The 22,080-nt window shown below is 43.9% G+C and overlaps 2 protein-coding genes across 15 annotated transcripts in view; both read right to left on the bottom strand.

The window, feature by feature from the left end:
- LOC109681790 (E3 ubiquitin-protein ligase RNF135) overlaps window positions 1–14,029 on the bottom strand; it is a 32,425-nt gene extending 18,396 nt beyond the window's left edge. For 2 of the 4 annotated variants that reach the window (XM_074046386.1, XM_074046387.1), the window contains exons 1-4: window positions 13,349–14,020; window positions 11,008–11,151; window positions 10,052–10,214; window positions 1,123–1,212 (exon numbers count right to left, since the gene is read on the bottom strand). In XM_074046386.1, coding sequence (XP_073902487.1) covers window positions 1,123–1,212; window positions 10,052–10,214; window positions 11,008–11,151; window positions 13,349–13,726 — 775 coding nt within the window. In that variant the 5' untranslated portion in view covers window positions 13,727–14,020. Of the gene's footprint in view, window positions 1–1,122; window positions 1,213–10,051; window positions 10,215–11,007; window positions 11,152–13,348 lie in introns of all 4 variants that reach the window. The other 2 variants (XM_074046389.1, XM_074046388.1) reach the window with 2 other exon arrangements.
- A 5,824-nt stretch (window positions 14,030–19,853) lies between these two features.
- The window catches only part of LOC141413789 (arf-GAP with dual PH domain-containing protein 2), a 43,929-nt gene continuing 41,702 nt past the window's right edge, over window positions 19,854–22,080 (bottom strand). For 10 of the 11 annotated variants that reach the window (XM_074046396.1, XM_074046398.1, XM_074046395.1 and 7 more), the window contains one exon: window positions 19,854–21,703. In XM_074046396.1, coding sequence (XP_073902497.1) covers window positions 21,296–21,703 — 408 coding nt within the window. In that variant the 3' untranslated portion in view covers window positions 19,854–21,295. The remainder of the gene's footprint in view (window positions 21,704–22,080) is intronic. The other variant, XM_074046394.1, reaches the window with a different exon arrangement.

The following is a 22,080-nucleotide window of genomic DNA, read 5'->3' as shown; positions in this document are numbered from 1 at the left end:
GTCCCTCTTTTTTTTTTTTTTTTTTTTTTGTGAGACTGGGGTTTGAATTCAGGGCTCCACACTTGCAAAGCAGGCACTCTATTACTTGAGCCACACCTCCAGTCTATTTTGGTTTGCTTTAGTTATTTTGGAGATGGGGTCATGAGAACTATTTACCCAGTCTGACTTTGAATGGCTATCCTCCTAATCTCAGCTTCCCAAGTAGTTAGGATTAAAGGCATGAGTAACTCTGCCAGGCTTCTGAGACATTTTTAAAGTTTTTATTAAAACTGGTCTACCAAAAAAGTCCCCTAAGCACAATGATTTACATTTCTTTATAGCCTCTTCTGATCTCTGACATACATATACAGTCTTAACTGTTATTGTCATAGCAACTCATCTTTTGTCTCAGGGTTTTTATCTGAAAGCACAATGCATTGAGTCTCTTGAAGATCATCTTTCAGATCCTTTTACATAATGAACTTATGTGCTGGTGCCCAGCTTGATCCTATATATTTTGTATTGTTTCCTTTTCATTGTTTTATGCTAGTGGTGATAAAATCCAGGGCCTCAGTGATACTACCACTGAGCCACACCCCTACCCCTACTGTTTCCTACTGATTGAACAAATAACTGGTAACATTTGAATAACACTTTACATATACATACTCACACGACCTCATGACAATTCCACGAGAGAAGTACTGTTATCATCTCTATTTTATAGATGAGGGAACAGACACTGGTGACTTGTCCAAGTTCACACATCTAATGAGCAGAGCTGCTGGGAGTCCAGCCCAGGCTCCCCAGGACCCGTGCTCTTAAAGACTATCTAGACTGGGACAGCAGTAGTCCCTATGTAGATAGGGAAGAGGCAGTTGGCTGTAACCGATGGCCCCAGCATGGATGCACAAATATTGTCTGTGCATCCTTGAGCATCTAAGTGCTCAAGGGTCTAACTGATCCTAAGATTTGGGAGTCTCAAAGCTCTTTGCCTTTCTCAGCTCTCCATGTGGAGGGGCATGCTCTGGAAAACACATGCAGGCATGGTAAGCCAAGCAGTGGGCCCCCATCAGGGAGATGGATACACATGTGCTCACAGTTCCTCTCTATAGCAGGCCAAACCTAAGTCTTAAGACTTACATGGAGCAAATCGAGAGGCCCTCCTAGGTGCTGGGCAGCTCTGGACAGGCAGTGGGCATGAGGAGGAAGATGGAGATTCTAGGAGATCCACTAAGGAATCAAAAAAAATTGAGAAGAGAAAGTCTCATGAGAAAAATGCAAACTGAAGGAAGCCCTCTGGACACATGGGTTGCCTTCCTCCTCATCTGTACATTTCTGAGTTCAGGACTTGATCAGGAAGTACACTCAGCTCAGGTACACCAGTCCCATGTTCTCACTGTGGACTTTTTTACCGTCCATTTTCCCACTAGGCCCTAAGCGCCTTGCTGGCAGGACTCCATTCACTTTTGTTGTAAGCACCAAGCACTGTATGAGCCCCGTGCCTATAAAGTGTATGATGCGTATTAATCAAAAAAAGTAGCTAATTCGGTTCCAGATTTTATCAGATATATATTACACATACATACCAAAGTGAAGTAGGGTAGGGGGCTTTGTTTAAGCATTTTTTTTTTTTTTTTGCAGTACTGAGGTTTGAACTCAGACCCTTCATCTTGAGCTACCCACCAGTCCTTTTTGTGTGAAGGTTTTTTTTTTGAGCTTGGGTCTCCTGAACTATTTGCCCCTGGCTGGCTTCGAACCACAATCCTCCCGATCTCTATCTCCTGAGTAGCTAGGGTTACAGACGTGAGCCACCAGTCATGCCTAAACATTTCTTTAGATAAGTGTTCCCTGATTTTGAGCACTTGTTATACTGGATCATTCTTTTTTTTTCTTTTTCTTTCTGCAGTACTGGGGTTTGAACTCAGGACCTCACACTTGCTAGGCAGGTACACTATCACTTGAGTCACTCTGCCACTCATTTTTTGTGTTGGGTATTTCAAGATACACTCTTAAAAACTATTTGCTTGGGCTGGCTTTGAACCTTGATCCTCCTGATCTCTGTCTCCCAAGTGGCTTGAGACAGTGTTGTAATTGTCTAGAAAATTAGGCTAAACATGGGGTAGATCATGTAATTTTAAGGTTAAAACCCCTAGGGCTATTTCCTGTCTTATGCCACATACATAAGAAAAAGCTTGTTTAGATTTGGGATCTCTAATGCTTGGTCTGACATTACGAGTTCTTCATCAGGACCCTATCTGAGACCTTGGGTAGTCTCATATAGGGGATTGGCTATGAGCCCAAATTCCAGGATACATATTCTACAAAATTCTGCTATTTCCAAGAGCATCCTAAACTGGATGCTTTTTTTTTTTTTTTTTCTTTCTAGGGGGTACCACCTGTAAAATGGCAGTTTTTTTGGTGGGACTGGAGTTTGAACTCAGGACTTTGCCCTTGCAAAGCAGGTGCTCTCCTGCTTAAGCCTCACCTCCAGTCTGTTTTGCTCTGCTTATTTTAGACATGGAATACCAGAAATACTTATCCAGGCTGACCTCAAACTGTGACCCACACGGGCCTCACACTTGCTCAGCAAGCACTCTACCACTTGAGCCACTCCACCAATCCTGTTTTGTGATGGGTTTTTTCAAGATAGGATCTTGCCAAGTATTTGTCCAGGGCTGGCTTAGAACTGTGATCCTCCTGATCTCTGCCTCCTGAATAGCTAGGATTACAGGCGTGAGCCACCAGTGCCTGACTATGGTAGTTTTTCACCCAGGAGCCAAAATATGTTCCCAAGGGCTAGGTCCCAAATATTTGACCATTTGTTATGATTTAACCTTTTGTGGCTTTGGGGGTTATACTTGGTACTGCACTGATCCCATTAAATTAAGCACTTGTATGGTATTTTTATCTGAATCCAATTTTGTTGGACTACAAATTCACTACATGATCTGTATACTTGATTACTGTCCCTTGGTTAAGCATTATTGCCCCTTAGCCAGAGCATTTTCAAGTAAGTGCAGACTGTCTCTAAATTCTTGGGGTAAAACAGTCCAAGTATATTGAGTAGTTATCAGAGGACTTGGGCCAGTCCATTCAAAGGCAAATAAGAACTGTGAAGTAGGTTCAGTAATATGAAAAAGAAGGCATCCTTTAAATCAAGAACAGTGAACCAGGATGTTTCTGTGAAGTATCTGAGGTAAAATATTATAAGGGTTTGGAGCTGGGTGCCAGTGGCTCATACCTCTAATCTTAGCGACTCAGGAGGCAGAGATCAGGAGATTGAGGCTCAAAGCCAGCCTGGGCAAATAGTTGGCAAGACCCTGTTTGGATAAACCCTTCATAAAAAAGGGCTTATGGAGTGGCTCAAAATGTAGGCCCTAAGTTCAAGCCCCAGTACCACAAAAAAAAAAAAAAAAAAAAAGGTTTTAAAGTATCACATGAATAACAATCACAGTTTTCTAATCAATACTCTCCATTTGAATTGAAGACAGGGAAAAAAGGAGAATTATAGGGAGACCATCATTGCACAAAAAGTCCAAATTTGATCAATTTAGAGATTAAAGTTGAAGCCCCTGGTGGGCTTCTGGCTTAACAGGATATTGCCCCTTACAAGTAAAATGAGTTGGCTCTTTTAAGTGAATAATGCCTGGTTGTGTATTCATGGCTTTTCCAGGTGTCTCAGTGTCCTAGACCTGAGCGGGTTTACTCTTGATGAGATTTCCTTAGGATGCAATGAGAAAATCTTTCAGAGGGGGATTTACTAATGCCCCCAAAGGGAAAGGGTGGCTAGGGTCTAATTTCATTGTATCCCACAAATGGCTAATATGTTCCATCCCAACAGAGGGGCTGGACATTCAGGTATCATAAGAAATGAGTAAGAAGCCTGGTGCTGATGGATCACCTCTGTAATCCTAGATACTTGGAAGGCTGAGATCAGGAGGACCAAGGCTGCAGGCCAGCCCAAGCAAATCATTTTGAGACCCCCATCTCCAAAATAACCAGAGCAAAGTGGACTGGAGGTGTAGCTCAAGTGGGAGGGCGCCTGCTTTGCAAATATAAAGCCATGAGTTCAAACCCCAGTAGAAAGAAGGAGGGAAGGAAGGAAGGAGAGGAGAGAGGAAGAAGGAAAAAGAAAAAGAGAAAGAGAGAGAAAAGGAAGGAGGTCAGAAAAAAGTTTCATAACTACTTGTTAAAGGTCAGGTGAACTTTTTTATCTTTGAGGTGCCATCAATGCTGATCACTATACATTCTTGTTTTGAAAGAGGTCTGGAAAATAGAAATAATACCATGCATACTATCTGACCACAATGCAGTAAAAGTAGAACTCAACAACAAAAGTAAAGACAAAAAACATGCAAACAGCTGGAAACTAAATAACTCATTACTTAATGAAGAATGGATCATCGATGCAATAAAAGAGGAAATTAAAATGTTCCTGGAAGTCAATGAAAATGAAAACACAACCTACCGGAACCTATGGGACACAGCTAAGGCAGTCTTGAGAGGAAAGTTTATAGCCATGAGTGCATATATTAAAAAGATTGAAAGATCCCAAATCAATGACCTAATGATACATCTCAAACTCCTAGAAAAACAAGAACAAGCAAATCCCAAAACAAATAGAAGGAGAGAAATAATAAAAATAAGAGCTGAAATCAACGAAATAGAAATCAAAAAAACCATACAAAGAATTAATGAAACAAAAAGTTGGTTCTTTGAAAAAATAAACAAGATCGATAGACCCCTGGCAAACCTGACTAAAATGAGGAGAGAAAAAACCCAAATTAGTAGAATCAGGAATGCAAAAGGGGAGATAACAACAAACACCATGGAAGTCCAGGAAATCATCAGAGACTACTTTGAGAACCTATATTCAAATAAATTTGAAAATCTAAAAGAAATGGACAGATTTCTAGATACATATGATCATCCAAAACTGAACCAAGAGGAAATTAATCACCTGAATAGACCTATAACACAAAATGAAATTGAAGCAGCAATCAAGAGTCTCCCCAAAAAGAAAAGTCCAGGACCTGATGGATTCTCTGCTGAATTCTATCAGACCTTTAAAGAAGAACTGATACCAACCCTCCTTAAACTGTTCCATGAAATAGAAAGGGAAGGAAAACTGCCAAACACATTTGATGAAGCCAGTATTACACTTATCCCAAAACCAGGCAAAGACACCTCCAAAAAGGAGAACTATAGGCCAATCTCCTTAATGAACATTGATGCAAAAATCCTCAACAAAATAATGGCAAATCGAATTCAGCAACACATCAAAAAGATTATTCACCACGACCAGGTAGGCTTCATCCCAGGGATGCAGGGGTGGTTCAACATATGAAAATCAATAAACGTAATAAACCACATTACCAGAAGCAAAGACAAAAACCACTTGATCATCTCAATAGATGCAGAAAAAGCCTTTGATAAGATCCAACATCATTTCATGATAAAAGCTCTAAGAAAACTAGGAATAGAAGGAAAGTTCCTCAACATTATAAAAGCTATATATGACAAACCTACAGCCAGCATTATACTTAACGGAGAAAAATTAAAACCATTCCCTCTAAAATCAGGAACCAGACAAGGATGCCCACTATCTCCACTCCTATTCAACATAGTACTGGAATTCCTAGCCAGAGCAATTAGGCAAGAAGAAGGAATAAAAGGAATACAAATAGGTAAAGAAACTGTCAAAATATCCCTATTTGCAGACGACATGATCCTATACCTTAAAGACCCAAAAAACTCTACTCAGAAGCTTCTAGACATCATCAATAGCTATAGCAAAGTAGCAGGATATAAAATCAACATAGAAAAATCATTAGCATTTCTATACACTAACAATGAGCAAACGGAAAAAGAATGTATGAAAACAATTCCATTTACAATAGCCTCAAAAAAAATCAAATACCTAGGTGTAAACCTAACAAAAGATGTGAATGACCTCTACAAGGAAAACTATACACTTCTGAAGAAAGAGATTGAGGAAGACTATAGAAAGTGGAGAGATCTCCCATGCTCATGGATTGGTAGAATCAACATAGTAAAAATGTCTATACTCCCAAAAGTAATCTACATGTTTAATGCAATTCCCATCAAAATTCCAATGACATTCATCAAAGAGATTGAAAAATCTACTGTTAAATTTATATGGAAAAACAAGAGGCCACGAATAGCCAAGGCAATACTCAGTCAAAAGAACAATGCAGGAGGTATCACAATACCTGACTTCAAACTATATTACAAAGCAATAACAATAAAAACAGCATGGTACTGGCACAAAAACAGACATGAAGACCAGTGGAACAGAATAGAGGATCCAGATATGAAGCCACACAACTATGAGCAACTTATCTTTGACAAAGGAGCTAAAAATATACGATGGAGAAATAGCAGCCTCTTCAACAAAAACTGCTGGGAAAACTGGTTAGCAGTCTGCAAAAAACTGAAACTAGATCCATGTATATCACCCTATACCAAGATTAACTCAAAATGGATCAAGGATCTTAATATCAGACCACAAACTCTTAAGTTGATACAAGAAAGAGTAGGAAATACTCTGGAGTTAGTAGGTATAGGTAAGAACTTTCTCAATGAAACCCCAGCAGCACAGCAACTAAGAGATAGCATAGATAAATGGGACCTCATAAAACTAAAAAGCTTCTGTTCATCAAAAGAAATGGTCTCTAAACTGAAGAGAACACCCACAGAGTGGGAGAAAATATTTGCCAATTATACATCAGACAAAGGACTGATAACCAGAATATACAGGGAACTTAAAAAACTAAATTCTCCCAAAACTAATGAACCAATAAAGAAATGGGCATGTGAACTAAACAGAACTTTCTCAAAAGAAGAAATTCAAATGGCCAGAAAACACATGAAAAAATGCTCACCATCTCTAGCAATAAAGGAAATGCAAATTAAAACCACACTAAGATTCCACCTCACCCCTGTTAGAACAGCCATCATCAGCAACACCACCAACAACAGGTGTTGGCGAGGATGCGGGGAAAAAGGAACCCTCTTACACTGTTGGTGGGAATGTAGACTAGTACAACCACTCTGGAAAAAAATTTGGAGGCTACTTAAAAAGCTGGACATCGATCTACCATTTGATCCAGCAATACCACTCTTGGGGATATACCCAAAAGACTGTTACTCCAGAGGCACCTGCACATCCATGTTTATTGCGGCACTATTCACAATAGCCAAGTTATGGAAACAGCCAAGATGCCCCACCACTGACGAATGGATTAAGAAAATGTGGTATCTATACACAATGGAATTTTATGCAGCCATGAAGAAGAACGAAATGTTATCATTCGCTGGTAAATGGATGGAATTGGAGAACATCATTCTGAGTGAGGTTAGCCTGGCTCAAAAAACCAAAAATCGTATGTTCTCCCTCATATGTGGACATTAGATCAAGGGCAAACACAACAATGGGATTGGACTATGAGCACATGATAAAAGCGAGAGCACACAAGGGAGGGGTGAGGATAGGTAAGACACCTAAAAAACTAGCTAGCATTTGTTGCCCTTAATGCAGAGAAACTAAAGCAGATACCTTAAAGCAACTGAGGCCAATAGGAAAAGGGGACCAGGTACTAGAGAAAAGGTTAGATCAAAAAGAATTAACCTAGAAGGTAACACCCACGCACAGGAAATCAATGTGAGTCAATGCCCTGTATAGCTATCTTTATCTCAACCAGCAAAACCCCTTGTTCCTTCCTATTATTGCTTATACTCTCTCTACAACAAAATTAGAGATAAGGGCAAAATAGTTTCTGCTGGGTATTGAGGGGGGGAGCGGGAGGGGGTGGAGTGGGTGGTAAGGGAGGGGGTGGGGGCAGGGGGGAGAAATAAACCAAGCCTGTATGCACATATGAATAATAAAAGAAAAATGAAAAAAAAAAAAAAAAAAAAAGAAAGAGGTCTGGAGAACTCAATCAATGCAGAATAATGAGCCCCAGTATCAAAGGAAATTTATTAATTTTACCTGCCATGTCAAGAATCACACGAGGCTCCTCATGTTATTAACAGTTGACTGATGGGGGCTCCATCAGAGGAAGGCCTGGGCATCTCTAATCTTCAAGGGCTGCCAATCCAGAGGCAACTGGCCTTATTCCCTCTAGAGCCAAGAACATTGTCTCCTCTAGTGTTTTCCCTCCTTGCAGAAGGTGCAACACCCCAATTCTCTTGGTCCTTTCCTGGGACAGTTAACGTTCTAGTGTCATTACTGTCCACATCCCAAGCATTCTTGGGTTTTTCCTTGAGGGGTGTTTCTTTGGGAGGTAATTTTCCTCCCATAGCTAAAGCTAATAGCTAGGTGTGCTCTCTTGTCTGCAACTGCTTTCTCTTAACCCTGGGGTATCCTCTGTTTTGTCTCAGATGTTGAAGACCCTAAAGGCCAAATTGAGTAACTGATCCAAAGGTGGCTATAATCCCATTTCTTTTCTCTCTCTCTCTTTTTTAAAAAACATAGCTGGGAGGAAGGTGGCTCATATCTATGATCCCACTTACTTGGGAAGTAGAGATTAGGAAGATATAGAGGTTTGAAGCCAGCTCAGGCAAAAAGTTCACGAGACTCCATGTCCATAAAAATGCTGGGCGCAGTGGTGTGGACCTAGTTGTCCCAGCTATGTGGGAAGCATAAATAGGAGGATCTAAGCCCAACTGGCCCAGGCATAAATATGAGATCCTACTAGAAAAATACCTAAAGCAAATAGGGCTGGGGCATGGCACAAGTGGTAGAGCCCCTGCCTAGCAAGCACAAGGCCTTGAGTTAAACATCCCCCCAAAAAAAACAAACAAAAAAGGAGGGTTTTCACATGTAGATTGAGTGATTTCTCTAATCTTATCATAATTTACTGGTTTACTCATTGATTTTTCTCATTCCTTCAATAAGACAAATAACCCTGTGATTTCTTAGGCTTAAATCACAACTCCAGGCTAACAGTCCCGTCTAGACTCAGAATTTAGTACTGCATTTTCATCTTCCGGTTTAGAAGCATTTCTGGCATGAATGCTTCTAAATGCTTCTCCATAAGCCTGAGCTGCCAACCAAGTATGACTTTTTTTCTTCTGGAGTGCAGCAAGCTAATAATACAGTACCCAAGTCCATCCAGGTCAGATCAAAAGACATAGTCAGAGACTGAAATTCATCTACAAACTTTTCAGGGTCCTGGGAAAAGTGTCCAAGTTTAGACATGCGTTGTGTTAGGTCGGTCATGAAAAGAGGCACACAAGCTCATATTATTCCTCCTTTGCTCCCAGCCACTTCCCTCACAGGGCAAAGGTTATTTGGACCTGGATGGTAAGAGGTTCTACTTTTTCACGTTGGTTCTTAAGGGCTTTGGTTCTTAAAGGAGGATATAAAGAGTAGTATGCTGGAGGGTAAAGTGGAGAAGAAATGGTTGCAGAGGAGGATTAAACAGGTGACTCACAAGTGGATGGAGTGGCCAATGAAGTAGGGTGACTGCTTAGCAAGTATGAATTCAAACCAAAGTATGAAGAAGGGGAGAGGAGGAAGGAAGGAAGGGAGGGAGGGAGGGAGGGAAGAAGGGAGGGAGGAAGGAAGGCAGGTTGAAAGGTTGGTTTGATTGGTAAGCTTCTATAATACCAGCTACTCAGGAGGCTAAGGCAAGACCATCGGTTGACCTCAGGAGCTAGAGACCAGCTTGGGCAACATAATAGTGACACCTCATCTCAAAAACAAAAACAAAAACAAGTGAAAAGTAGCTTATTTCCAACTCTCCTCAGGAAGATAACACAGAGGAGCAGTAAGGTGGGTCCTGGGCTCACGGGTCTTAGAAAATGAGTTTCTGTCTATTCATGGCCTGTGACAAAGAACACCTTTCGACATGTCCCAAAACGTACCCAGCCTTGTGCCTTCACCTGCTCCTACCTGGTTACAAACCGCAGCGATAAAGCAGCCAGGCTCTGGGATCCTGTCTCCAAAGAGCAAAGCCATGGCACTGGAAATGCCATATGGCATGTGAAAGTTGCCATTGCCAACTTCCAGATTAGCCTCCCCCATTAAATAAAATCGACTCACCCTGTGTGTGCTCTGCAGGGCCTTCTTTCCATGTGACGTGTCCCCGTAATTTTTCCTGAATTTCTTTCAGGTGGCGGAGAATATTGCTCATTTTCCCCTCAGATGTGTTGGATGTCATGCGCTTCATAGAAGCCAAGGAAAGTTCCTCTCCAGAAAAAGGAGCCTATGGATAATCATAAAATAGTAAATCAATGAAAGTCCTCTAGAACCCATCAAATATTATGCTCAAGTTCTGCCACCCACTGGGACAGAAGATTAAACCAACAATTGTAATAATAAAAAAAAGTTCTGCCACCCATCTACAATTTTCCATTCAACTTTGGGCAAGCTTTTAAAAACAACATTAAACTGTCAAATGTCAAGTACTTGCCTTGAAAACAATCTGGAATAATACACAGCAAAGCAAAAATATTAAAGAGTTCTTATTTCTGAGTGGTGGGCTCTAGAGTATTAGTTTTTGCTTTTTTATTTTTATTTTTTGATTGTACTAGGGATTAAGCACTTATGCATGCTAAACTTGTGCTCCCCTGCTGAGCTATTCTCCAGCCTACTTTATTTTCCTGTAAAATGCTATGTATTTTCAAATTTTTTTCTAATAACCAGCATAAAACATAACCATTGTGCTGCAGCATGGAAATGCATTTGCTGGGAATGGTGGTTCATGCTTGTAATCCCAGTACTCAGGGCTGGGGGCATGGCTCAACAGGTAGAGCGCCTGCAAGCTCCCGTACCTCAAAGGAGAGAGAGAGAAGGAGTTGGTTAGGTGGAGCGGATCATAGCCCACTTGAAGCTTCCTTAACACACCTCCAGGAATCATCCATGTTTGGCAGTAAAGACAACAGTTAAAGATTGAGACTTACTACAGCTTCTTTGCAAACAAATTCTTACTGCTGCAGTTGGAGCTCCCCTATCTCTCTGTTCCTAGCTCTGTTCTTTCCTCTCCCAGTTGAGCCTACCATGCCCAGGATGCTTGATTCCTTCTCTATTCCAGTTTCTGAAAGGGCTCTCTGGTTCTGAAGGTTCTTGACAATGTCCACAAGCTCTTGCGCCACCTCTGTCAGCTCCCACATGACTTCTGTGGTGCTCTTCTGTACTGCTACCTTTAAAAGAACAAAGCTGGGCTTCTGGGTTCCATAAAACTGGACCCAGGAGCCACCTAGATAGAGGGAGACATAAACACTGTGATTCTGGAATAGTGATACAGTCAAGAAATAAACCCTCAGCTATGTGGTCAAAGAGTTTTTAACAAGGGTGCCAGGACTATTCAGAAGAGAAAGGAGTCTTTTCAATTAATGCTAGCAGGGAAACTTTATATCCACATGCAAAAGAATGAAGTTGGACTCTTACCTTACACCATATGCAAAATCAACTCAGAAGGCTGAGGCTGTAACTCAGTGGAAGAGTGCATGGCTAACATACATGGTGTCATGGGTTAAACCCCCAGCACCAAAGAAAAAGAAAATAGGAACTCAGTTGTAAAACAAAGTTCACTTGCAGCACTAGTCATATAATAAGTAAAAGGTGGGGAAAAAAATCAAATGTTGATTGATGAATAAATGGATTAAAAAGTGGTATATCCCAGCTGGCCATGGCGGCACATACCTATAATCCCAGCACTGGAAAGGGTAAGGCAGGTGGATCATGAGTTCAAGGGCAGCTGGGCTACTTATGGAGATTCTGTCTTAAAAATCACACACACAGACACACACACACACACACACACACAGAGCAAGGTATATCCATACAATGCAATATAATTCAGCCATACAAAATAAAGAAGTTCTGATACATGCTACAAAATGAATCAACCCTTAAATACTATGGTGAGTGAAAGAAGCTGATATAGAGGAACAAATATTGAATGATACCACTTATATGAAATATTTAGAATAGGAAAATTTAGAGAAAGTAGGTTAGACACAATCAACAGTTGAGGGAGGGGGAATGAGGAGCTATTGATTAATGGGTACAGAGTTCCTGATTGTGGTGATGAAAACATTTTGGAAACAGTGGTGATAATTGCATAATATTGGAAATATGACTAATACCATTGAATGGTATACTTTCTTTAAAAAAGAAAAGCAGGTTTATTAGAAAGATGAAAATGACAGACAGTGTGCTAACTAGAACAGCTTGGTTGTACAAGGAAGGGTCTGAAAATTCTCCCCCACACTTTTTTTTTTTTCTTTTTTGCGGTATGGGGCTTGAACTCAGGCCCTTCACCTTGAGCCACTCCGCCAGCCCTTTTTTTGTGATGGGTATTTTGGAAACAGGGTCTTAAGAACTATTTGACAGGGCAGGCTTCGAACCCTGATCCTCCTGATCTCTGTCTCCTGAGTAGCTAGGATTACAGGCGTGAACCACTGGCTAAATCAATGTTTTGTTTTTTGGCGGCACTGGCGTTTGAACTCTAGGCCTCACGCTGGCTAGGTGGGCGCTCTTTCTCTTAAGCACTCCACCAGCCCTTTTTATTTGGGTATTTTTGAGATAGGGTCTTGCTTTTATTTTCCCTAGGCTAGCCTCTAACTGATTCTTCTATTTCTGCCACCCAAGTAACTAGAATTACAGGTGTGAGTCACTGATGCCTCCCAGGGATGGCTTAAGGGAGACCAGGAGGATAGTGCTTTGAACCCAGCCAGGGCAAATAGCTTGTGAGACCCTATCTCAAAAAACCCATCACAAAAATGGCTGGTAGAGTGATTCAAGGTGAAAGGCCCTGAGTTCAAATCCCAGTACTGCAAAATAAATAAATAAAAGTTAAAATTTTGTTTAAACGGAAATTTTATGATGTATGTATTTTACCACAATAAGAAATTTTCAGAGAGCTGAGCATGGTTGTCTGTAATCCCAGCTACTCTGAAGGCCAAGATAGGAAGACCTGGAGTTAAGCCCAGACCAGGCAAAGTTAGGCAGACTTTATCGCAAACACAAAATACAAAAAAAAGCAGGCTGGGGCGTGGTTCAAGTGGTCCAGTGCTTGCCTAGCATGCACAAGTCCCAGGGTTGAGTCCTCAGTTCCAAAAAAAAAATCAGAGACATCGCAAACTGGAAAGAAGGGGAAATATGTAGAGGTGCATAGCATCTTTGATAGAATTTCGAATGTTTTTCTCTTTCTTTAATCTTTTCTGGAATGGCCAAAGATCCTCCCGAGGGCAGGTTCTACTTTTAGGTTGAGAAAAGCCATGTAAGAGAAGAAAGAGTGGAAGAGGACCCGAGAGCCTGAGAGGGACAGAGGGAACCGCGCAGGTGGCCTGGGCAGTGGGAGGAGCGAGTGGAGTTGCGGCCCCGCCTACCTACCCGCGGCTGTGCTGGGCGGTGCTGGGACGCGAGGTCGGGGGCGGAGTCAGGGGCGGGGCCTGGCCCGGGGGCGGGGCTCTGGGCGAGTTCCGCGTCCTCCAGCTCGCGTGCGGCGCGGCTGTACTTGTCCACCAGGTCCTCGAGCAGCGTGTTCTTCCGCAGCCGCGACCGTGGCGCCAAGGCCTCGCGACACGTGGGGCAGGCCCAGGGGCTCCCAGCCCCTCCCGCGCCCCACACCTTCCCCAGGCAATCGCGGCAGAAGCTGTGGCCGCAGGGCAGCGTGGTGGGCCAGACCAGCAACCCGTGGCAGATGATGCAGCTCAGGTCGTCCTCGCCCAGCCACACGGGGATCGCAGAGCTGGAGGCCAGGCCAGCCATGGTCTCCCGGCCGCCGCCGCCGCCCTAGGAAGTCGGGACCCGCGTCTCCCCAAGCTCCTCCCCTGCTCTTCCTTTCCCCCTCTTCCTCCTCCCTTCGCCTCTTCCGCTCCTCGCCCAGGTCCTCCCCGGGGTCCAGTGCTGCAGACAACTGCACGCAGCCGCTCTGCCCGCGCCGCCATCTGGCGGAGATGGCCTTCAGCTGCGACCTCCTCCTCCTGGGAATCCGTTCGCCCCAACCGCTGGGAACCCGCAGACACCCCAAGGTTTGATGTGGGAATCCGTTCGCCCCAACCGCTGGGAACCCGCAGACACCCCAAAGTTTGATGTGGCCCTTCCCCCCCCACCCCGCCCCCGTCCCCATTAAGACGCAGCCCTGGCAACTCTTGGGAGAAGAGTTCGATTCGGGAACTCCTGTGCAGTGATGCGCTCACTAGGTGTCCACCCCCTTTAACTAGTAGTAAGGGATTAAAGAAAACCTGAGACAATTTTATTTATTTATTTATTTATTTATTTTATAGGTTTCTTTTTTATTGTTTTTACATTTACTCACATGTGTATACATTGTTTGGACCACCCTTCCCTGCCCCCTTTCTGAGCAGAACCCAGGTTTAGTTCTTTTTTTTTTTTTCATTTTTCTTTTATTATTCATATGTGCATACAAGGCTTGGTTCATTTCTCCCCCCTGCCCCCACCCCCTCCCCTGAGACAATTTTAAAATACAAATCGCACTGGGCCTGGTGGTGCACTTCGGTAATTCCAGCTATGGGAGCACAAGTACGAGGATCAGGGTCTCAGGCCAGTCTGGGCAAAAACGTCAGACCACATCTGAAAAACTAAGTAAAAAATGGCCGGAGCGCGTGGTCCTGCCTAAGAAGAGTGACGCCCTGAGTTCGAATCTCAGTATCACCACCAAATTTTATATAAAATATATATAAAGGTATATATAATATAAGATATATAAAATAATACAAGATATATATAAAATATATATAAAATAAATAAAATATATATTAGAGAGAGAGAGAGAGAGAGAGATGATTGGGCCCTACGCCCAGATGGTCTGATTTCATTGTGGGGTTCCTGGCCCGGTGCCGGTGGCTCACACCTGTAATCCTAGTGAGACTGGAAGTTAAGAGATAGAAAATGATCAGGCAAAACAGGAACGGGGAACTCCATGGAAACTTAACCAAGGACACAGATGAGGTAAACAGGTGTGGGAGTCTAGGTAATCTTGAAACTGTGCCCAGGCCGTGAAACCGGTTCATAAGTGGCACGTGAGCCATGCTCTGATAGGATGCCCCGCTGGTGTGCGGGGGAAAAGAAAAGAGCGATGCACAGTGCCCCTGAGATGTCCACGGCTGGCACAAATGTACATCCCCTGAATGGACCAATAGCACTGAGGCACAAGCAGCTTCCCTTCAGTCAGGAAATAAAATCCTCATAAACAAAACAAAAACCCTAGACAAAGAGCCTGGAGGGCTCAGCCTTTCTGAAATTCATTTCATGTAAATGGGTGCTTTTCTACTCCTTTCCTCTCTGATTAGATAAAACTACTCTTTTGCTCACCCTGTTGTCTGTGATTTTCATTCTTCGATTGCAGGAGACACAGTTCCTGGCAACTACAGCACACCTGAGAGCAGATCACTGCAACAGTAGCGACTCAGGAGGCAGAGATCAGAAGAATACTAGTTTGAGGCCAGCCTGGGCAAGTAGTGAGGCCCTATCTCAAAAATACCCAACACAAAAAAGGACTGGCAAAGTGGCTAAGACAAGTGAGGCCCTGAGTTCGAATCCCAGTGTCACCAACAATTATATATATATAATTGGACCCTATGCCCAGATGGTTCCAGCACCTGCCTAACAGGCATGAGGCCCTGAGTTCAAACCCAAGTACCACCAAACAAAAAAATCCAAAACCACCTTCTGGCCTCCCTTCCCTGTGATTCTTATGCTCAGTCAAGATGGAATAACTGACCTCTGGACTTTTAAAATCACTATCATAATGTGTAATTGTGCCACTGTCCCCCGACTTCTTCTAAGGGCTGACAGCACAGTACCTAACATGCTCCCTGATAAAAAATAGTAGAGTTTTCTTGAGCTAGCACCTGCTGCTCTCCCTTTCTCTCCTCGCCTGCCTCTTATTCCAGCCCTAAGCACATTACAATAAGAAAATGTGACTGGAAGAGAACTTGGTCCTCCCCAGTGACTCAAAAGTCTTAGACTGGAACCCATAACTCTCTGATCTGTTCAAATGAATTGATAATGTCTTATGCTTTACCCCATCTTCCCCGGGCTCAAACTCAACTATTTCACAACGCACAAGGTTGTAGCTATTTCCAATAGGCCAGAGGTTCCAGTGGGTCCTCTACTCCAGGGGTTCCAGTGGGTCGGGTCAGGCCTCTTGCCCCCATACACTAAATAGAGAGTAGTGATAAAAGGCACAGAAAGGAAATTTATTATGTAGCACAGGCACACTGTGGGGAGAGGAAAAGTCAATATTTCAACCCCATCTTTTGGGTACAGATGTGAGCTTTAGGTTTAAATAGAAGAAGAACTGGGGCAGGGGACCAGAGGTATCCATAATTATTAAACAGTTCTGGTAAAGATGTGATCCAGTTCCTCATTATCTCAGGATTTGGGGAGGGGCTTGTCATGATGAAATCATTGCTGCCTGAGGGGTAGAGTGGACTCCATCACAAGATGTTTATCCTTAAGCCCTCTTGTTTGGATCCACGGTGACTACTGTGAGAGAGAATGGCTCAAAGGAGATACAGCTTTAAAAGCTAGTGAGCAAGTCCTCGCATCTTTCTCCCAGCTTTTGGATTATGGAGACGGTGCCATCATCTGAAGACCTGGGGCTCTGAGTGGCTAAGATGGGCAGACTCCCTTTGGCCCCCTAGGGAGAGAGGTGCACTGGTGAAGCACTGAGCTTACTGCGATTAGTGGGGACTGTTGTTTCCACATAACCTAGTCTGTCCTGACTGATGTATTTCTCCGAATTTATTCCAGGGTCCAGGCCAGTCTAGGGCAAAATTGCAAGACCCTATCCAAATAAATAAATAAATAAAAATAAACAACAAAAAAAGGACTGGAGGTATGCCTCAAGTAGCAGAGCACTTCCTAGCAAGCACAAGGCCCTAAGTTCAAACTGCAGCACTGCCCCCTACTCCAAAAAAAAGAAAAGAAAGTCAGCCTGGGTATGTAGCTCAATGGTAGAGCACTTGCTTAATGTATATGAGGTCCCAGGTTCAGTCCAAGTACCAAAGGAAAAAAAAAATCACCTTTGATCTAAGCCTCCCTCTAGCTAGCTCTCTTTCTCGTCTCCATTTCACAGTCACATTTCTGAAAAGAGAGGGATAACAAGTTAGAGAGACCCCATCTTAACAAGTAAGCCAGGCATGATGGTACTTGTCTGTCATCCCAGCTATGCTGGAGGTGAAAATAGGAGGACTGTGATTCAGGTGGCCCTGGGCAAAAGTGTGAGACCCTACCTGAAAAATAACTAAAGCAAAAGGGGTAGGGGTCATGGCCCAGTGGTAGAGTGCCTGCCTAGCAAGCACAAGGCTGGGAGTTCAAACCCCAGTACTGTCAAGAAAAAAAAAAAGGAAACTGTTTTTGCTAAAAGCACTGACTCCTTATCTGGGCCCATGAAGTAACAAAAAGCTTGATATCCTTGTCTCCATTTTGTATCTGTCTTTGCTCTGAACTATTCTCCTTGCAGCCACCTTGGAATCCAGGAAAGACAGGACTGATGGGTAACATCCTCACGATGAGAACCAAAAATTCCCCCAAGGAAGGGATCAGCAGAGCCTCAGAGAGCAGACCACCCCCTTAATGAGGACAATCACCTGTAATGATGAGGCTGCACCCTAGAGCAGGTTTAGTCATCTTATGTGAACCAGAATGCTCTCCTCAAGTGATGACAGCAATAACAATTTCTAGAGAACCTCCTCAGAGCCAGAACTGAATTAATGACAACCAGGTCACACTGTAACTGGGGCTGTTTAATTATGCATACCTCTCTCCAACTCCCCCCCCACCTCAGTTCTCCCTCTATTTAAACCTAAAGCTTATGTCTGAACCTCAAAATGGGCTGAAACACTTACTTTGTCTCTTCTGGCATGCCTGTGCTGTATAATACGTCTCCTTTCTCTGCCTTCCACTACCCCTCATCTCTTTATTTGGCTCATTGAGGGGTGTGACTGGACCTGACATGTGGAACCCCTAGATTTGGGCCTGTGGCCTAGAACTCCGGTTACAAAGTCTTGCTTGTCCTCTGATTGGGGAACTTAAGGAATGTCCTCAGCCTCTGGGTCTCCATTGAAGTGAGGACTGAACTCCCAATTTATTTCCCCTGAAAGGTGAGGAAAGGGACAACCAATCACTGAGCAGGGGTCTTGGCCATCTGTTTCTGGAACACTCCAGCCACTTGAGATTTCTTTCAGTTCCTCTTTCCCATCTTGGGGCCTTTGAACATTTTCTTCCCTTAGCTTAAAGTGTTTTCTTCACCCTCTTCCCTTGACCAACCTCTACACAGCTTAGAGGTTTTAACTTCAACATCACTTTCTGGAGAGGAAGGAGACTTCTTTCTCCCTCTCCATTAGGGTAAGCCCTATTGCCGCACACTCCCAGGGCAGCCTGTGCTTCCCCTTTCTGTCCTTCCTCCCTCCTAGTGCTGCCCTGGTTAAGGACTGCTGCCCCCTGCAGTTGAAATCCGTGACAACAGGGGCCACTTCATCTTAGCCTGCCTTCCACTGGGCTTGGAATAGTGGCCCCCCGACACTTGGGAGGTGGTCAGAAATACTTGTTACTTACACTCAGTTTTAATAGTTAGTGCAGCTTCCTCATTTGAAAGTCAAAAACCAAGGCAAAGTGCTGGAGAAGTGAATTTTCCATTGGTCTCAAGTTAGTGGCGGGTTCAGACCTTGGGTGGCCCTCTGCCTTGTGATCCAGTGGAACTGTGTGTCCTCAGCTTGCTTCTTCTAGAGTGCTATGATCATCAATGTAGCATCATTTTGTTATTATCTGGGCTTCTATTTCTTCTCAAATGTGCATAAAGATGGAACTCTCGCAGGAGCATTTTACTTATTGATTTAATTTTTGGTGGTACTGGGGTTTGAACTCAGGACCTCATGCTTACTGGCAGGCACTGTAGCACTTGAGTTATTCTATCAGTCCCATTTTGTGATGGGTATTTTCCAGCAGGGTCTCATGAACTATTTGCCCAGGCTGGCTTCGAACCGAAATCGTGAGCTACTAGCACCTTGCTCTTTTTAGCTTTTTGAGTCAGAGTCTCACTATATAGCCCAGGCTGGTCTTAATCTCACTGAATGTAGCCTAGGCTGGCCTCAAACTCACAATCCTCCTGCCTTAGCCTCCCAAGTGATGAGATTATAGGCATGCACCACCACACCCAGCTTCCAGGAACATTTTTTTTGCAGTACTGGAGTTTGAACTCAGGGCCTACAACTTGAGCCACTCCACCAGCCCTTTTTTATGATGGCTTTTTTCAAGATAGGGTCTCATGAGATATTTGCCCAAACTGGCTTTGAAGCATGATCCTCCTGATCTTTGTCTCATGAGTAGCTAGGATTCTAGGAGTGAGCCACTGGCACCCCACCTCGTCCTTTCTTTCTGTGGTGCTGGGGATGGAACCTGGGGTCTAATGCATGCTAGGCAAGCACTCTGCATAAAAACCACTGTTTTTGAAGAGTAAAAAGTGGATGTTTTAAAATTTTTTCAACTTTTCAGGGAAACCCCACATATAACCATTACATACTAATAACAATGTTTAAAATTATTTTTCAACTTTTTAATATGAAAACTTTCAAGTTTATATAACATTTGCATGAATAGGAAAATAAATGCCCACCTATATTTCATTTAGATTCATCAGTCACTAACATTTTACAGTGGCACGATCTCTCTGTACATTGTATATGTATGTACACATGTGGAGAGACAAGTATAGCTATGAATAACACACATTCTGTTCATATACTGGATACATGCATTTTTTGTTGAACTCTTTAAGAATCAGCTGTAGGTGTCATTTTTACATTTTACTATAGCAATATCTTCTAAGAACAGGAACATTCTCCTATACAAATACAGCATGATTATCACGATTTTACAATAGCTACTATACATCCATATTCAGATTTCTCAATATTTCAGTTATGTCTTTTACACCTTTTTTTTTTTAATTCATGGCCCAATCAAGAATCTCAAACAGCATCTGGTTGCCATGTCTTAGTTTCCTGTATTCTAGTGTATCTGTATCTTTCATGATATTGACCTTTTGAAGAGTCCAGGCTAGTTGTTTAGCAGCAGGTACCCAATGTGAATTTGCATTTGTCTGATTATTTACTCGTGGTTAAGTTTAAACTTTTTTTTTTCTTTTGGCAAAATGCACTTGCACAATGCTCTGGGTGCCTTTTTCTTACAGCGCCTCTATTTCAGATGTGAGAAAGTTCTGGGTCTTCAGGACATGTCAGGCCAAGGTGTGTGTGGCAGGGCCGCGTGCTCATCTCTGCACCTGATCTGCAGCTCTCTGATGCTGGGCAGTGGCAGCAGGAGGAAGCCCAGGGTGTAGGAGGATAAGTCACAGCTTCAGTCATGGCAGAGATCACTGCCTGGGATGGCTGCTGGCTATGAGGCACCCCTGCTGGGCAACCAGAGCAGAGATGAGTTCTCTGGAGGCAAGGCCACCAGGAACTCAGGTGCTCAGTGCCCACAGGCTCCTCAGCGATGGGTCACCTGCTTCTGCCTCCACTCCCTGCTGATGCAGCTGCAAGGGAAACAAGAGGCTGAGGGAGGTGGCCCAGACAGTGCAGTCCTTCTGGAGAGAAGAGGACAGCAGGATGACAGGGGTGCAATGACAGAGGGAGCCAGGATTAAAAAAAATAGATTCAAAAAGAAAAAGCATTTAAAAACAGACTAAAAGAGTGAGAGACAGAGGGGTGCAGGTTAGAAAGCAAGAGAAAAGGAGAGAGAGAACAAGACAGACGGAGAACAGAAAACAGAAGGCTTCCCTAAGGCCTGCTTCTGCATCCTTTCTTGAGGCTCTGCAGCTTCAGGAACCGGGGCAGTGAGGAGAGTTTGTGTTCATACTGGTCAGACTCATAGAGCAGAAGGGCTCCCCCAATTTGCTGTGTGGGGTCACCTGCTCAGTCTGTATGTTTCCAAGCACAGAACTTCTTTCCCTGCAAAAGCCAGGCCCGTAAGCCAGAAACTTCCTGCCCTAACTCAGCACATCTCCCCTTAGGCAAGGCTGTCAGCAGACAGGGACACCTCCTTGTGACATGCTTGGGGTGAAGAGGAGAGAGACAGAGGGGAGGACCCAGGGGAAAAGAAGGGCACTAAAAATAACCCTCTCTCTGGGTGGGGAGGAATCCAGAATTCCAGGAGCTGCCTAGCAGGGTGACCTCTGCTAATAATACCAGGCCAGGGTTTTCTCATGAGAAAAGGAAGGGGGAGGGGAGGAGGCTGCCCAGCCCAGCATGGTAGAGCCAGCTTAGGGTTCTGCAGAGGCCCAACTCTGCCTGAAGTGCGTGGAGAAGGGCCCAGTTAGAGGAACTTGGGCCGAGGGGACTTTCTGGCAGTAATGTGCAAGGTCTGTATTTTTCCTTGGCAGAAGGAAGGCCATGGAAAGCACAGAGGGCTTTGTGGTTTCACAGCTGAGCCCAAGTGAAGAAACCCCTTTCTGCCCTCAGCCAAAAGAACCACCCCCAGTCCCTGCTTCTCACTGAGGAGGTGGAGGGGTGACAAGGGGCAGGACAGGACATCCCGCAAACTTTCCAGCCATTCCCGCTGCTCCTTCTCGCTGGCACAGGTGAAGATGAACCTCCGCTCTGGGGTGACGATGGTAAGGCCGGCTTTCCAGCGATTCCCTCGAATGCCCTTGGGCAGGTCTTCATATACTTCGTATCCCTGCTCCTTGCTCCCGAGAAAAACCTGGCCCTGTTCAAAGGCATCCTGAAAACCAAAGGCACCTCGTCATCAAAGGCCACGCTGGACAGCCCTAACAGCCCCCAAGCTCTATTTTGGTAAAGGATTATAAGAGCCACTGCTGGGATTTCTCCCAGGGTGACTCTGAAAGGTTTTATAAAACCCTTCCACATATCATCTGTTGAAAATATACTTAGCATTTATACATAGGGCACTAGGCACCAGGAATTTGAGTGCTTTGCAACAATGTATACACTCATCATCGCTACCTCTGAGCAAGGCATTCATAGTAAGCCTATTTTTTGCCAAGTGAGGCATAGAAAACTAAGTGCATTCCCTGCCCTGGGCACACCACCACAATGTCAGGGCTGAGACCAGAGCCCACATCTCTAACCACTCCACTT

Source organism: Castor canadensis, chromosome 11, assembly GCF_047511655.1.
Source record: "Castor canadensis chromosome 11, mCasCan1.hap1v2, whole genome shotgun sequence".
In the NCBI taxonomy this organism is placed as follows: domain Eukaryota; kingdom Metazoa; phylum Chordata; class Mammalia; order Rodentia; family Castoridae; genus Castor; species Castor canadensis.
Note: the sequence above shows the minus strand (reverse complement) of the source record. Positions and strands in the feature narration are given on the sequence as shown.